This window comes from Salmo salar, unplaced genomic scaffold (genome assembly GCF_905237065.1).
Source record: "Salmo salar unplaced genomic scaffold, Ssal_v3.1, whole genome shotgun sequence".
NCBI lineage: Eukaryota > Metazoa > Chordata > Actinopteri > Salmoniformes > Salmonidae > Salmo > Salmo salar.
The window spans coordinates 273,555-289,550 of NW_025547140.1; the positions used below are offsets into that span (position 1 = coordinate 273,555).

The 15,996-nt window shown below is 45.5% G+C and overlaps 2 protein-coding genes across 2 annotated transcripts in view; both read left to right on the forward strand.

The window, feature by feature from the left end:
- The window catches only part of LOC106593683 (E3 ubiquitin-protein ligase TRIM47), a 59,125-nt gene that overhangs the window by 33,134 nt on the left and 9,995 nt on the right, over window positions 1–15,996 (forward strand). The gene's annotated exons all lie outside the window — the stretch shown is intronic.
- On the forward strand, window positions 869–15,984 carry LOC123731730 (E3 ubiquitin-protein ligase TRIM47). The gene is made up of 5 exons (XM_045711132.1): window positions 869–1,480; window positions 3,162–3,257; window positions 7,556–7,789; window positions 13,137–13,207; window positions 15,598–15,984. The coding sequence occupies exons 1-5, from the start codon at window positions 884–886 to the stop codon at window positions 15,899–15,901; spliced, it is 1,302 nt and encodes a 433-aa protein (XP_045567088.1). The 5' UTR covers window positions 869–883; the 3' UTR covers window positions 15,902–15,984.

The window sequence follows — 15,996 nt, forward strand, 5'->3', positions numbered from 1 at the left end:
CTCAGTCTGCTGCTCTATCACTCTGCGAGACTGACCCTCAGGCTGCTGCTCTCTCCCTCTGCTGAGACGGACCCTCAGTCTGCTGCTCTAGAGACTGAGAGGTATAGAGACATACTGTCAAGGTGACAGGTATCCTAGTGGTTTAGAGACTGAGAGGTATAGAGACACACTGTCAAGGTGACAGGTATCCTAGTGGTTTAGAGACTGAGAGGTATAGAGACACACTGTCAAGGTGACAGGTATCCTTGTGGTTTAGAGACTGAGAGGTAAGACAGTTTCATTTCATCGGGTTTCAGAAATAATGTATAGGATATGTTCATAACCCCGTCCACCTATAAGATGTGGGGGGGGGGGATCTGTATGACTAAGAAGAGATACAAAGAACTCTGATTGTAAAACATCTTCTCTTTTTAGTCCTAGATATGTCTATGGTTACTGCTGAATGTAGTACCTCTAACCCTGATCCTAGGCCTAACAGTAATAACCACACTGTAATGTTAGAACACATAAGTGTATTATAAGGCATTATAAAGGTCATTAAAATATTTATAATATGTACTTCATAGAAACTGTTAACCTTTATATATGCTAACAACTCACATTTTGTTAGATGTATTCCATATTAAGGGTCCTAAACTAGGAACTAAAATATTTGTCTCCCTCTAGACGTTGTATGCAGATCTCTCTCTCTCCCTCCCTGCACCCCTCCTTCCCTTGTTCCCTCCCTCTAACCCCTCCTTCCCTCTAACCCCTCCCTCCCTCTAACCCCAGCCATCTGGCAGAACAAGGAAATCCCTCCCCTCCCACAGACTCTCTTCTGTGGAAACTAAACTGATCTGAGTCTCTGTGTCGTCTGTCTGTGTGAGAGTGAACAACCATCCAAATGGCTCAGCAGGGAGTTCTGCTGGACCAGGACCAGTTCTGTTGTTCTGTCTGTCTGGATCTACTGAAGGAACCGGTCACCATCCCCTGTGGACACAGTTACTGTAGGAGCTGTATTGAGGACTGCTGGGATAAGGATGTTCTGAAAGGGGTCTATAGCTGTCCTCAGTGCAGAGAGACCTTCACTCCAAGGCCTAATCTGAGGAAAAATAACATGTTGGCTGACATGGTGGAGAAACTGAGGAAGACAGGACTCCAGGCTGCTCCCCTTCCTGCTCTGTGCTGTGCTGGACCTGGAGATGTGGCGTGTGATGTCTGCACTGGGACCAGAAAGCGGAAAGCCCTCATGTCCTGTCTGCCATGTCTGGCCTCTTACTGTGAGACTCACCTCCTATCTCACTATGAATCTCCTGCTTTGAAGAAGCACAAGCTGGTCAAAGCCACCGCACAACTACAGGAGAAGATCTGCTCTCATCATGACAAACTGCTGGAGGTTTACTGTCGTACCGATCAGCAGTGTATCTGTTATCAGTGTGTGATGGATGAACATAAAGGCCATGATACAGTGTCAGCTGCAGCAGAGAGGACTGAGAAACAGGTAAGACCAGAACAACTTGTTGGTGACTGTCTGATAAACAAAGAGTTAAAGATACAGTATCAACTGAGGCTGTTTGAATATGAGACCATTCAAATGAAATGGATCCACAAATATGAACACAAACCTTGAGTATATAGATATGTTAACCCAGATTCTCCAAATGTATCACCATTTTCAAAATTCTGTTAGGTTCTGAACAGACAGAGTTAAAACTCAAACCAAGTTTATTCACCCACTGGGTCATACAGCTGCAAAGACAATGTATGATTACACAAGAACATATATTTATAACCTCATACTAGGCGGTGTCAACTGTTACACATCTAGACAGCCAATACATCTCTGTTGCTAGGCAGGAACTGAATTGGTTCCTTTCACTGGTGTAGTCATGGCCCTGCCTGATGCTAGAACCTTGGTGGGTGTGGAATTGTATGTGTGTGAGATAGGACTGTAGTAGGAGGGTCGTTGGGGTGGGCCTCTCTGGCCCCCCTCCCAGAGATTTCTTCTCACTTCATCTGTTGAATTGAACTTGAGCTGAATTCCTGGCTCCTCCCTAGTTCTGCAGCTGGCCTGCCTTATCAGAGACTAACTAGACTGTGGAATTCCTAGCTCCTCTCTAGTTCTGCAGCTGGCCTGCCTTATCAGAGACTAACTAGACTGTTGAATTCCTGGCTCCTCTCTAGTTCTGCAGCTGTCCTGCCTTATCAGAGACTAACTAGACTGTTGAATTCCTAGCTCCTCTCTAGTTTTGCAGCTGGCCTGCCTTATCAGAGTCTAACTAGACTGTTGAATTCCTGGCTCCTCCCTAGTTCTGCAGCTGGCCTACCTTATCAGAGACTAGTTGCCCTTTGTCTCCCTCTTTAGGAACATTGATATTCAACAATAACATGTTTGAACAGAATATTTCAGCACTTCCCCTTGTCTCTCTCAGTAACTTTCCATACACCAAGTTCCTATCCACCCTTCATTGACCCCAACATATACATTCCTTATACATGTGTAAGGGCTGTCGTCGGAAGAAGACCAAGGTGCAGCAGAGGATGTGTTCATCATTAGAATTTTAATAGAACAACGTGAACACTATACAAAAAACAAGAAAAATGACAGCCAAAACAGTCCTGTCAGGTGCAAACACTAACAGAAACAATTACCCACCAAAACCCAAAGGAAAAACATGCTCCTTATGTGTGACTCCCAATCAGCAACAACGAGCTTCAGCTGTGCCTGATTGGGAGCCACACATGGCCCAAAACAAAGAAATACAAAAACATAGAAAAAGGAACATAGAACGCCCACCCAATGTAACGCCCTGGCCTAACCAAAATAAAGAACAAAAACCCCTCTCTATGGCCAGGGCGTTACAACATGTAAAGTCATCAATACGTTATAGTTTGGTAACATGAATAAGTATATTTCTAGCTAGAATTCAATCAAGTCAAACACCATTATCGTTAGTTATCAAACATCATTATCATTCGTTATCAAACACCAAATCAACTCCCTGATTTGTGTTCTGCTAAAACTATAATCATTCACATGACAACATAATGATATAATTTCAGACAGACACTTCCTCAATATTTTGATCCCTATCTTCTATGGGCCCTATGTCACATTACTATACTATTGATCTACTGGACTAATAAAGCTTGATATCTCATTGAAGAGTGATTCTCCACAGAGGCAGCTGGAGATGAGTCAGCAGAAGGTCCAGCAGAGATTCCAGGAGAGAGAGAAGGAGCTGAAGGAGCTCCAACAGGCTGTGAAGTCTCTCAAGGTGAGTATTGTTGACCAGAGGAGACACACCATTTCACTTCTCTCCTCCATTCAGAGAGAGGGAGAGAGGGGCCCCTATCCAATCCCACTGACCTCACTGTTGGGAACAGGCTGTCTGGACTCCTTTCAGAGAATTGACTGCTTAATGTAACCAACGGGATATGAACCCAGGTCTACTGTGGGATAAACCAACATCTTGACCATTACACCAAGAGAACATTCCTTATTGGGCCGACACTGATTTAGAAGTCGCAGGCTGGGCTACCTCATCACATAACCATGAGTAACCATGACTGACTCATGTCCCCTATACATTAACATGGAGCTCTCTCTCTCTAAATTCAATTCAAAGATCTTTATTGGCATGGGAAACATATCTTTACTATGCCAAAGCAAGTGAAGTAGATAATAACCTGTTGGGGATAGGGGGCAGTATTTGCACGGCCGGATGAAAAACTTACCCGATTTAATCTGGTTACTACTCCTGCCCAGTAACTAGAATATACATATACTTAGAATTATAGATAATATTCCAACCGGGCGACGTTGTATTCGTTCAAAGAGAGAAAGAAAAACATGGAGTCCTCTCGTGCACGTGCGCTCCAGTGTCATTGTTCCCTGCCTGACCGCTCACAAAAACTCCTGCTGTTTATTCGCCCAGAGACTGCAGAGCTCTCATTCCACTTTCTGGCGCCTTCTGAGAGCCATTGGAAGCCTTAGAAAATATCACGTTAGAGCAGAGATGCTGTATTTTTGATAGAGATGCCCTAGAACGACAACAAATTGTCAGACAGGGTTTTGGCCTGCCATATAAGTTCTGTTATACTCACAGACACCATTCAAACAGTTTTAGAAACTTTAGAGTGTTTTCTATCCAAATCTACTAATTATATGCATATTCTCGTTTCTGGGTAAGAGTAGTAACCAGTTTAAATCACATACTTTTTTTATCCGGACGTGAAAATACTGCCCCCTAGCCCCAACAGGTTTTAATGTTCCACTGGGTAGAGGTGAGGACAAATGTAAGATCAGAGACATTTTGATAGATGTGTGGCAGAAGAGATGGGACTCTGAGCACAAGGGGCGGCATTTATATGTCCTCTAAAGGTCGGTGGACCAAGGTTCAAAGGTCAAATTAGGAAGGAACAGGTGGTGTTTACTTGATTGTGTTTAGGACATTGTATATTGAACTGGTCCTTACATCTGGTTGGCAGCATGTGAATGGTTTGTGTCTGGAGGGTATTGTCAATGAAACGGTGGAGCATGTGTTGTTATATTGTTGTAAGGAGGTTGAAGAGAGGGAAAGATTGAAGTGTAGGGTCATTGAGGTTGGACAGGGTTGGGGGGGTTGTGGCTCTCGGCTGGGTGTCTCTTTGCGTAGTGTTTGTTTCTTAACTAAATTAAACAGGGGAGGGTGGTACACAGGGTTTGTTTAACCTCTTGGGGCTAGGTGGGACGCTAGCGTGCCACCTGTGGTGCACTCCATCAACAGCAGGTGCATTTCAAGAGCGGCAAATTTGAATCCAAATAAATGTCAAAATTCAAATTTTTCAAAAATACAACTATGTTACACCATTTGAAAGATAAACATCTCGTTAATCTAACCACGTTTTACGATTTCAAAAAGGTTTTACGGCGAAAGCATAAATTTAGAGTATGTTAGGACAGTACATTTACAAGAGTTGTGTGTAATGTTTTGTCAAGTCAAAGACAGGGTCACCAAAACCATAAAACCAGCTAAAATGATACACTAACCTTTTACAATCTCCATCAGATGACACTCCTAGGACATTATGTTAGACAATGCATGCATTTTTAGTTCTATCAAGTTCATATTTATATACAAAAACAGCGTTTTACTATGGCATTGATGTTGAGGAAATCGTTTCCCTCCAATAACCGGCAGTCAAGTCAGCGTCACAAATTAAATAATTAAAATTAGAAAACATTGGTAAAATATTATATTGTCATTTAAAGAATTATAGATTTACATCTTTTGAACGCAATCAACTTGCCAGATTTAAAAATAACCTTACTGGGAAATCACACTTTGCAATAATCTGAGCACTGTGCCCAGAAAAATACGCGTTGCGATACAGACTAGACGTCATGTTGGGGAGATCTAAAATCGAAAATACTATGTAAATAATCCATTACCTTTGATTCTCTTCATCAGATGTCACTTCCAGGTATCACAGGTCCATAACGAATGTAGTTTTGTTCAAAAAAGCTCATCATTTATGTCCAAAAATCTCCGTCTCGTTAGCACATGATGTAAGCCAGCCGGACTTCTCGTCATGAACGAGGGGAAAAAATATATTTCCGTTCGTTCAAACATGTCAAACGTTGTATAGCATAAATCATTAGGGCCTTTTTTAACCAGAACATGAATAATATTCAAGGTGGACGAATGCATAGCCTTTTATAACGTATTGGAACGAGGGTACCCAACATGAAGTAGCGCGCCAGGTGTCTAATGGGACATCACCGTTCCATGGCTCTTGTTCGGTCAGATCTCCCTCCAGAAGACTCAAAACACTTTGTAAAGGCTGGTGACATCTAGTGGAAGCAATAGGAAGTGCCAAAATATTCCTAAACCCCTGTGTTTTTCAATGGGATAGGTTTAAAATCAATACAACACATCAGGTATCCACTTCCTGTCAGAAAATGTCTCAGGGTTTTGCCTGCCAAATGAGTTCTGTTATACTCACAGACACCATTCAAACAGTTTTGGAAACTTTAGAGTGTTTTCTATCCATATATAATAAGTATATGCATATTCTAGTTACTGGGTAGGATTAGTAACCAGATTAAATCGGGTACATTTTTTTTATCCAGACGTGCAAATGCTGCCCCCTAGACCCAACAGGTTAAGGCAGATAAGCGCGACCAGCCAGCAGCGGGTGCTAGGACTAGGCTGGACACTACATTTTTAATCACATTTACTGATAAAACTAGTTCATTGCATCCGCCAAGGAGCCCAGTTATATAATATTACCATATGTCCCAGCTGTTTGCCGTAGTTTTGAAGTAAACGTGAAAAAGTGGGGCTTATTTTAGGTCATGTTTCACCCTGCCAGCTCCTATTAGTTGTATTGTAAAAACAGGTCTTATTATAGGTCATGTTTCACCCTGCCAGCTCCTATTAGTTGTATTGAAAAAACAGGTCTTATTTTAGGTCATGTTTCACCCTGCCAACTCCTATTAGTTGCATTGAAAAAACAGGTCTTATTTTAGGTCATGTTTCACTGAGTTGTAAACCAAATGGATAGGTGGAGCTCATTGATTTGTAGCTCTAATGCAGTTGCTACCTCAGATTATGAGCCTATCAAGTGTGGTGAATGAGGTATGTAGTACCCACAGAAGACCACAGGGAGGAGCAAGAGAGATATAAACCCATACAGTTTTTCTCTTTAAATACCCTGAACCTAACAATCAATCAAATGTATTTATGAAGCCCTTTTTACATCAGCAGATGTCACAAAGTGCTGTACAGAAACTCTAACCCTACGTATAACCTATTTTAGCCTGAACCCTAATTCTAGGGTAGGGTAGCCTACAACTATTTTAGTAATAATATTATGTTAGTAAATACCATTTTACTACTAAATAACATTTGTTATTTTTTAAATAAAACCTATGTAAGCATTTGCTTTTTATTAGTTATTTTATTATATTTATTATTGCAAGGCAGAACACTTGATAAACAAGACTCATTTGTTTTATATGTTAAATGTGGTTTGAACTGGGTGACATAGTAACCTCCATGTGAAAGTCCAGCAATTGGCGTGGGATAGGTGGGGCAGGTTTGAGACTGATCTCTCTAATTAAATACACTTTATTTCTCAGCTGCCTCACCAATGTCTTTAAGTGAATTAATAACTTTTAATTGGTAAATATTTCCAATAGATGGCAGCATAAGACCACGAAGCATCAGTTATAGGCTACAAGCAGCAATATGATTAACATAAAATAGCATGCAACCAAAGACTATATGTCCCATGATTTTCTAAAATGGTCACTACCTACTGTCTCTCTGTCTCTCTCTGTCTCTCTCTCTGTCTCTCTCTCTGTCTCTCTCTGTCTTCTGTCTCTCTGTCTCTCTCTGTCTCTCTCTCTGTCTCTCTCTCTGTCTCTCTCTCTGTCTCTCTGTCTCTCTCTCTGTCTCTCTGTCTCTCTCTGTCTCTGTCTCTGTTTCTCTCTCTGTCTCTCTCTCTGTCTCTCTCTCTGTCTCTCTCTCTGTCTCTCTGTCTCTCTCTTTGTCTCTCTCTCTCTCTCTCTCTCTCTCTCTCTTAACAGCGCTCTGCACTGGCAGCAGTGAAGGACAGTGATAAGATCTTTACTGAGCTGATCCGCTCCATTGAGAGAAGGCGCTCTGAGGTGAAGGAGCTGATTTTAGCCCAAGAGAAGGCTCAAGTGAGTCAAGCTGAAGGACTCCTGGAGCAACTGAAGCAGGAGATAGCTGAGCTGAGGAAGAGAAGCACTGAGCTGGAGCAGCTCTCACACACAGAGGATCACATCCATTTCCTCCAGGTAACTACACTGCCTTGTTACATGTGTTATGAAATTAACTTAACCTGTCTGGGCTAGGGGGCAGTATTTTCACGGCCGGATAAAAAACGTACCCGATTTAATATGGTTACTGCTCCTGCCCAGAAAAGCAGAAAGCCCTCATGTCCTGTCTGGCATGTCTGGCCTCTTACTGTGAGACTCACCTACCATCTCACTATGAATCTCTTGCTTTGAAGAAGCACAAGCTGGTCAAAGCCACCGCACAACTACAGGAGAAGATCTGCTCTCATCATAACAAACTGCTGGAGGTTTACTGTCGTACCGATCAGCAGTGTATCTGTATGCTGTGTACAATGGATGAACATAAAGGCCATGATACAGTGTCAGCTGCAGCAGAGAGGAATGAGAAACAGGTAAGACCAGAACAAGGTGTTGGTGACTGTCTGATAAACTAAGAATTATCCTGTCTGGGATAGGGGGCAGTATTTTCACGGCCGGATAAAAAACGTACCCGATATAATCTGGTTACTACTCCTGCCCAGAAACTAGAATATGCATATAATTAGTAGATTTGGACAGAAAACACTCTAAAGTTTCTAAAACTGTTTGAATGGTGTCTGTGAGTAAAACAGAACTCATATGGCAGGCCAAAACCTGAGAAGATTCCATACAGGAAGTGCCCTGTCTGACAATTTGTTGTCGTTCTGTTGCATCTCTATCGAAAATACAGCATCTGTGCTGTAACGTGACATTTTCTAAGGCTTCCATTGGCTCTCTAAAGCCGCCAGAAAGTGGAATGGGGTGTCTGCTGTCTCTGGGCAAAGAACAGCAGCAGAGTTTGTGAGTGGTCAGCCTGGGGACAGTGAGACTGGAGATGCGCGTTCACGAGACTACTACTGCCAATGTAAAAAGCTTGTTTTTGATAAAAATATGAACTTGATTGAACAAAACATACATGTATGGTATAACATAATGTCCTAGGGTTCATTATGGTTGGTGCTGCAAAGGTAGGTGCTGCATTTAGCTGTGTTTTTTTTTTTGTGACATATATGGTTGCTTTGAAAATGGCTGTGTGATTATTTCTGGCTGCGTACTCTCCTGACATAATCTAATGTTTTGCTTTCGCTGTAAAGCCTTTTTGAAATCGGACAATGTGGTTAGATTAACGAGTGTCTTGTCTTTCAAATGGTGTAAAATAGTCATATGTTTGAGAAATTGAAATTATTGATTTTTTGAGGTATTTGTATTTCGTGACACACGCTACGACTGGCTGTTGAATAGAGTTCGACGATGACGTCCGACTAGCCCAGACAGGTTAATGTGAAACTATTCATCTCAATCATAAAGTTGTCCTGTCTGTCTCTCTGTCCGTCCCTCTCTACGTCTCTGTCCATCCCTCTCCCTCTCTCTGTCCGTCCCTCTCCCTCTCCCTGTCCGTCCATCTCTCTCTCTCTCTATCTGTCTGTCCGTCCCTCTCTCTCTCTCTCTCTCTCTCTCTCTCTCTCTCTTTCTGTCGTCCGTCCCTCTCTCTCTCTGTCCGTCCTTCTCTCTCTCTCTGTCCATCCCTCTCTCTCTCTTTGTCCGTCCCTCTCTCTCTCTCTGTCCGTCCCTCTCTCTCTCTCTCTCTGTCCGTCCGTCCCTCCCTCTCTCTCTGTCCGTCCCTCTCCCTCTCTCTGTCCGTCCCTCTCCCTCTCTCTGTCCGTCCCTCTCCCTCTCTCTGTCCGTCCTTCTCTCTCTCTCTCTCTGTCCGTCTCTCTCTCTGTCTGTCTCTCTCCCTGTCCGTCCCTCTCTCTCTCTGTCCGTCCCTCTCTCTCTCTGTCCGTCCCTCTCTCTCTCTGTCTGTCCCTGTCTCTCTCTGTCTGTCCCTGTCTCTCTCTGTCCGTCCCTGTCTCTTTCTGTCCGTCCCTCTCTCTCTGTCCGTCCCTCTCTCTCGCTCTCTCTCTGTCCGTCCCTCTCTCTCTCTTTGTCCGTCCCTCTCTCTCTCTCTGTCCGTCCCTCTCTCTCTCTCTGTCCGTCCGTCCCTCCCTCTCTGTCTGTCCGTCCCTCCCTCTCTCTCTGTCCGTCCCTCTCCCTCTCTCTGTCCGTCCCTCTCCCTCTCTCTGTCCGTCCCTCTCCCTCTCTCTGTCCGTCCCTCTCCCTCTCTCTGTCCGTCCCTCTCTCTCTCTGTCCATCTCTCTCTCTGTCCATCTCTCTCTCTGTCCGTCTCTCTCTCTGTTCATCCCTCTCTCTGTCCGTCCCTCTCTCTCTCTGTCCGTCCCTCTCTCTCTCTGTCTGTCCCTGTCTCTCTCTGTCCGTCCCTGTCTCTCTCTGTCCATCCCTGTCTCTCTCTGTCCGTCCCTCTCTCTCTGTCCGTCCCTCTCTCTCGCTCTCTCTCTGTCCGACCCTCTCTCTCTCTGTCCGTCTCTCTCTCTCTCTCTCTCTCTCTCTCTCTCTCTCTGTCCATCCCTCTCTCACTCTCTGTCTCTCTGTCCGTCCCTCTCTCTCTCTCTCTGTCCGTCCCTCTCCCTCTCTCTGTCCGTCCCTCTCCCTCTCTCTGTCCGTCCCTCTCCCTCTCTCTGTCCGTCCCTCTCCCTCTCTCTGTCCGTCCCTCTCCCTCTCTCTGTCCGTCCCTCTCACTCTCTAAGTCCGTCCCTCTCCCTCTCTCTGTCCGTCCTTCTCTCTCTCTCTCTCTCTGTCCGTCCCGCTCTCTCTCTGTCCGTCCCTCTCTCTCTCTATCCGTCCAACTCTCTCTCTGTCCGTCCCTTTCTCTCTGTCCGCCCCCCCTCTCTCTCTCTCTCTCTCTCTCTCTCTCTCTCTCTCTCTCTCTCTCTCTGTCCGTCCCTCTCTCTCTCTGTCCGTCCCCCTCCCTCTCTGTCCGTCCTTCTCTCTCTCTCTGTCCGTCCCTCTCTCTCTCCCTCTCTCTCTGTCCGTCCCTCTCCCTCTCTCTGTCCGTCCCTCTCCCTCTCTCTGTCCGTCCCTCTCCCTCTCTCTGTCCGTCCTTCTCTCTCTCTCTCTCTGTCCGTCTCTCTCTCTGTCTGTCTCTCTCCCTGTCCGTCCCTCTCTCTCTCTGTCCGTCCCTCTCTCTCTCTGTCCGTCCCTCTCTCTCTCTGTCCGTCCCTCTCTCTCTCTGTCTGTCCCTGTCTCTCTCTGTCTGTCCCTGTCTCTCTCTGTCCGTCCCTGTCTCTTTCTGTCCGTCCCTCTCTCTCTGTCCGTCCCTCTCTCTCGCTCTCTCTCTGTCCGTCCCTCTCTCTCTCTTTGTCCGTCCCTCTCTCTCTCTCTGTCCGTCCCTCTCTCTCTCTCTGTCCGTCCGTCCCTCCCTCTCTCTCTGTCCGTCCCTCCCTCTCTCTCTGTCCGTCCCTCTCCCTCTCTCTGTCCGTCCCTCTCCCTCTCTCTGTCCGTCCCTCTCCCTCTCTCTGTCCGTCCCTCTCCCTCTCTCTGTCCGTCCCTCTCCCTCTCTCTGTCCGTCCCTCTCTCTCTCTGTCCATCTCTCTCTCTGTCCATCTCTCTCTCTGTCCGTCTCTCTCTCTGTTCATCCCTCTCTCTGTCCGTCCCTCTCTCTCTCTGTCCGTCCCTCTCTCTCTCTGTCTGTCCCTGTCTCTCTCTGTCCGTCCCTGTCTCTCTCTGTCCATCCCTGTCTCTCTCTGTCCGTCCCTCTCTCTCTGTCCGTCCCTCTCTCTCGCTCTCTCTCTGTCCGACCCTCTCTCTCTCTGTCCGTCTCTCTCTCTCTCTCTCTCTCTCTCTCTCTCTCTGTCCATCCTCTCTCTCTCTCTCTCTGTCTCTCTGTCCGTCCCTCTCTCTCTCTCTCTGTCCGTCCCTCTCCCTCTCTCTGTCCGTCCCTCTCCCTCTCTCTGTCCGTCCCTCTCCCTCTCTCTGTCCGTCCCTCTCCCTCTCTCTGTCCGTCCCTCTCCCTCTCTCTGTCCGTCCCTCTCCCTCTCTAAGTCCGTCCCTCTCCCTCTCTCTGTCCGTCCTTCTCTCTCTCTCTCTCTCTGTCCGTCCCGCTCTCTCTCTGTCCGTCCCTCTCTCTCTCTATCCGTCCAACTCTCTCTCTGTCCGTCCCTTTCTCTCTGTCCGCCTCTCTCTCTCTCTCTCTCTCTCTCTCTCTCTCTCTCTCTCTCTCTCTCTCTCTCTCTCTCTCTCTCTCTCTCTCTCTCTCTCTCTCTCTCTCTCTCTCTGTCCGTCCCTCTCTCTCTCTGTCCGTCCCCCTCTCTCTCTGTCCGTCCTTCTCTCTCTCTCTGTCCGTCTCTCTCTCTCTCTCTCTCTCTCTGTCCCTCTCTCTCTCTCTCTCTCTCTCTCTCTCTCTCTCTGTCCCTCTCTCTCTCTCTCTCTATCTCTCTCTCTCTCTCTCTCTCTCTCTCTCTCTCTGTCCGTCCCTCTCTCTCTCTCTCTCTCTATCTCTCTCTCTCTCTCTCTCTCTCTGTCCGTCCTTCTCTCTCTATGTCCGTCCCTCACTCTCTCTCTCTCTCTGTCTGTTTTTATCTCTGTCCCTCTCTCCCCCTCTCTCTCTGTCCCCCTCTCTCTCTTTCTGTCACTGCCTCGCTCTCGCTCGCTCTATCCCTCACTCTCTCTCTCTCTGTACCTCTCGCTCTCTGTCCCTCGCTCTCTGTCCCTCACTCTCTGTCCCTTGTTCTCTGTCCCTCGTTCTCTGTCCCTCGCTCTCTGTGTCCCTCTTTGTCTCTCTTTGTCCCTCTCTCTATTTGTCCCTCTTTGTGCCTTTCTCTCTTTGTCCCTCTCTCTATTTGTCCCTCTCTCTATTTGTCCCTCTCTCTGTATCTCTGTCCCTCTCTCTCTCTCTCTCTCTCTCTCTCCAGAGTTATCAGTCACTCTCCAGTATCAGTGTATCTTCAGACTTACCCAGCATCGTTGTCCGTCCTCTTCAGTACTTTGGAGATGTGAGTAAGACTGTGTCTGAACTGAAAGAGAAACTAGAAGACTTCCTTAAAGGAGAATGGACCAAGATCTCCAGTACAGGTGTGTTGAAAACAATAAGAACATCAACTTTAGACCATTGAAAGTTCCCTACTAGTCATATACATGTGGAATATGGTATGATGATAACATTCCCACTCTCTGTCAATGTGTTTGTGTGTCTGTAGTGAATATAGTGGATGTCGTACTGCCTCCAGAGCCCAAGACCAGAGAACAGTTTTTACAATGTGAGTCTCTTTATTGTGAAGTAACTAACAGTCTATTTTTACTGACACTCCTAACAATCCCTCTAGAAATATATAGCAATAGTAGATCTAATCAAAGACCGGGTATCTCTCTGACTCCTCATATTTCTCTGATTTGATCTCTGCTGTGCTCTAATCAAAGACAGGGTAGATACAGTATCTGACTTAACTTATTGTTCTGACTCCCCTCATTGGTCTCTGCTCTTCTCTTCTCCCAGATTCCTGTCAGCTCACACTGGACCCAAACACAGCACACACACGCCTCTCTCTGTCTAAAAGGAACAGAAAGGTGACCACTACACGCAAAGCCCAACCATATCCTGACCATCCAGACAGATTTACCAACTACTGTCAGGTTCTGTGTAGAGAGGGTCTGTCTGGATGCTGTTACTGGGAGGTGGAGTTGAGAGGTGATGTTGATACAGCAGTCTCATATAAAGACATCAGCAGAACAGGGTCAGATGGTGGATTTGGACACAATAACAAGTCCTGGAGTTTACTATGCTGTAGTGGTGGTTATTGGTTCAGACACAATAATGTTGAGACTAAAGTATCAGGCCCTCAGTCCTCCAGAGTAGGAGTGTACCTGGATCACAAGGCAGGTACTCTGTCCTTCTACAGTGTCTCTGACACAATGACCCTCCTCCACAGAGTCCAGACCACATTCACTCAGCCCCTCTATCCTGGGTTTAGTCTTACTGGTACTGCTGAGCTGGTTAAACTGTAGTAGGGTCCACATAGATATTAGTCATGCTGGTGTAGTCTATAGCTGAGCTGGTTAAACTGTAGTAGGGTCCACATAGACACTAGTCATGCTGGTGTAGTCTATAGCTGAGCTGGTTAAACTGTAGTAGGGTCCACATAGACACTAGTCATGCTGGTGTAGTCTATAGCTGAGCTGGTTAAACTGTAGTAGGGTCCACATAGACACTAGTCATGCTGGTGTAGTCTATAGCTGAGCTGGTTAAACTGTAGTAGGGTCCACATAGATACTAGTCATGCTGGTGTAGTCTATAGCTGAGCTGGTTAAACTGTAGTAGGGTACACATAGATACTAGTCATGCTGGTGTAGTCTATAGCTGAGCTGGTTAAACTGTAGTAGGGTCCACATAGATACTAGTCATGCTGGTGTAGTCTATAGCTGAGCTGGTTAAACTGTAGTAGGGTCCACATAGATACTAGTCATGCTGGTGTAGTCTATAGCTGAGCTGGTTAAACTGTAGTAGGGTCCACATAGATACTAGTCATGCTGGTGTAGTCTATAGCTGAGCTGGTTAAACTGTAGTAGGGTCCACATAGACACTAGTCATGCTGGTGTAGTCTATAGCTGAGCTGGTTAAACTGTAGTAGGGTCCACATAGACACTAGTCATGCTGGTGTAGTCTATAGCTGAGCTGGTTAAACTGTAGTAGGGTCCACATAGATACTAGTCATGCTGGTGTAGTCTATAGCTGAGCTGGTTAAACTGTAGTAGGGTCCACATAGATACTAGTCATGCTGGTGTAGTGTATAGCTGAGCTGGTTAAACTGTAGTAGGGTCCACATAGATACTAGTCATGCTGGTGTAGTGTATAGCTGAGCTGGTTAAACTGTAGTTGGGTCCACATAGATACTAGTCATGCTGGTGTAGTCTATAGCTGAGCTGGTTAAACTGTAGTAGGGTCCACATAGATACTAGTCATGCTGGTGTAGTCTATAGCTGAGCTGGTTAAACTGTAGTAGGGTACACATAGATACTAGTCATGCTGGTGTAGTCTATAGCTGAGCTGGTTAAACTGTAGTAGGGTCCACATAGACACTAGTCATGCTGGTGTAGTCTATAGCTGAGCTGGTTAAACTGTAGTAGGGTCCACATAGACACTAGTCATGCTGGTGAAGTGTATAGCTGAGCTGGTTAAACTGTAGTAGGGTCCACATAGACACTAGTCATGCTGGTGTAGTCTATAGCTGAGCTGGTTAAACTGTAGTAGGGTCCACATAGATACTAGTCATGCTGGTGTAGTGTATAGCTGAGCTGGTTAAACTGTAGTAGGGTCCACATAGATACTAGTCATGCTGGTGTAGTCTATAGCTGAGCTGGTTAAACTGTAGTAGGGTCCACATAGATACTAGTCATGCTGGTGTAGTCTATAGCTGAGCTGGTTAAACTGTAGTAGGGTACACATAGATACTAGTCATGCTGGTGTAGTCTATAGCTGAGCTGGTTAAACTGTAGTAGGGTCCACATAGATACTAGTCATGCTGGTGTAGTCTATAGCTGAGCTGGTTAAACTGTAGTAGGGTCCACATAGATACTAGTCATGCTGGTGTAGTCTATAGCTGAGCTGGTTAAACTGTAGTAGGGTCCACATAGATACTAGTCATGCTGGTGTAGTCTATAGCTGAGCTGGTTAAACTGTAGTAGGGTCCACATAGATACTAGTCATGCTGGTGGTGATGGTCCCCAGATGTGATGATTCATTCTTCTCTGTTTTATATACAATGATTTAACTGATTCGATCTTGAGATGTTCTGAATTAAAATAAACATTCAATGTATTAATACTTATTTAAGTGCAATGTTTTAATCTTGTACATTTCCATGTATCATGATGTATGGTGTTGATGTGTATTGGTTGTCATTCAGAACCATTGATATGTTTTCTCAGTTGGTTCTCTGTCTCTATGTAATTCTCCTCAGTATCATTGATCAGCTTGTAGGCTCGGCCCTAATTGATGTGTTCTCTGTCACCTGGAGCTGCATGGAAAATGGTCCAGGAACAAAAGGACAATTCAGGACTAGTCAGCCCACTACAAGCTGGAATCACTTACTTTCTACTAAAGTATATGGTCTGGTTTCCCAGACACAGATGAATCCTAGTCCTGGACTAAAAAGCATGTTCAATGTAGATGTCCAGGAAAGCGGCCCTAAATGTGTCATCTTTCATCCTCCCATACTGCTCAGTCCAGCAACATTAAACCTGTCCAGCAGGTGGTGCTATTGACCAAACAATAAAACCAGCAGATATCTTGACTTGCCACTCAGTATATCAGTAATGTTCAGAATAGTACTTTAATATCATTGGAGATTGATGGTCTT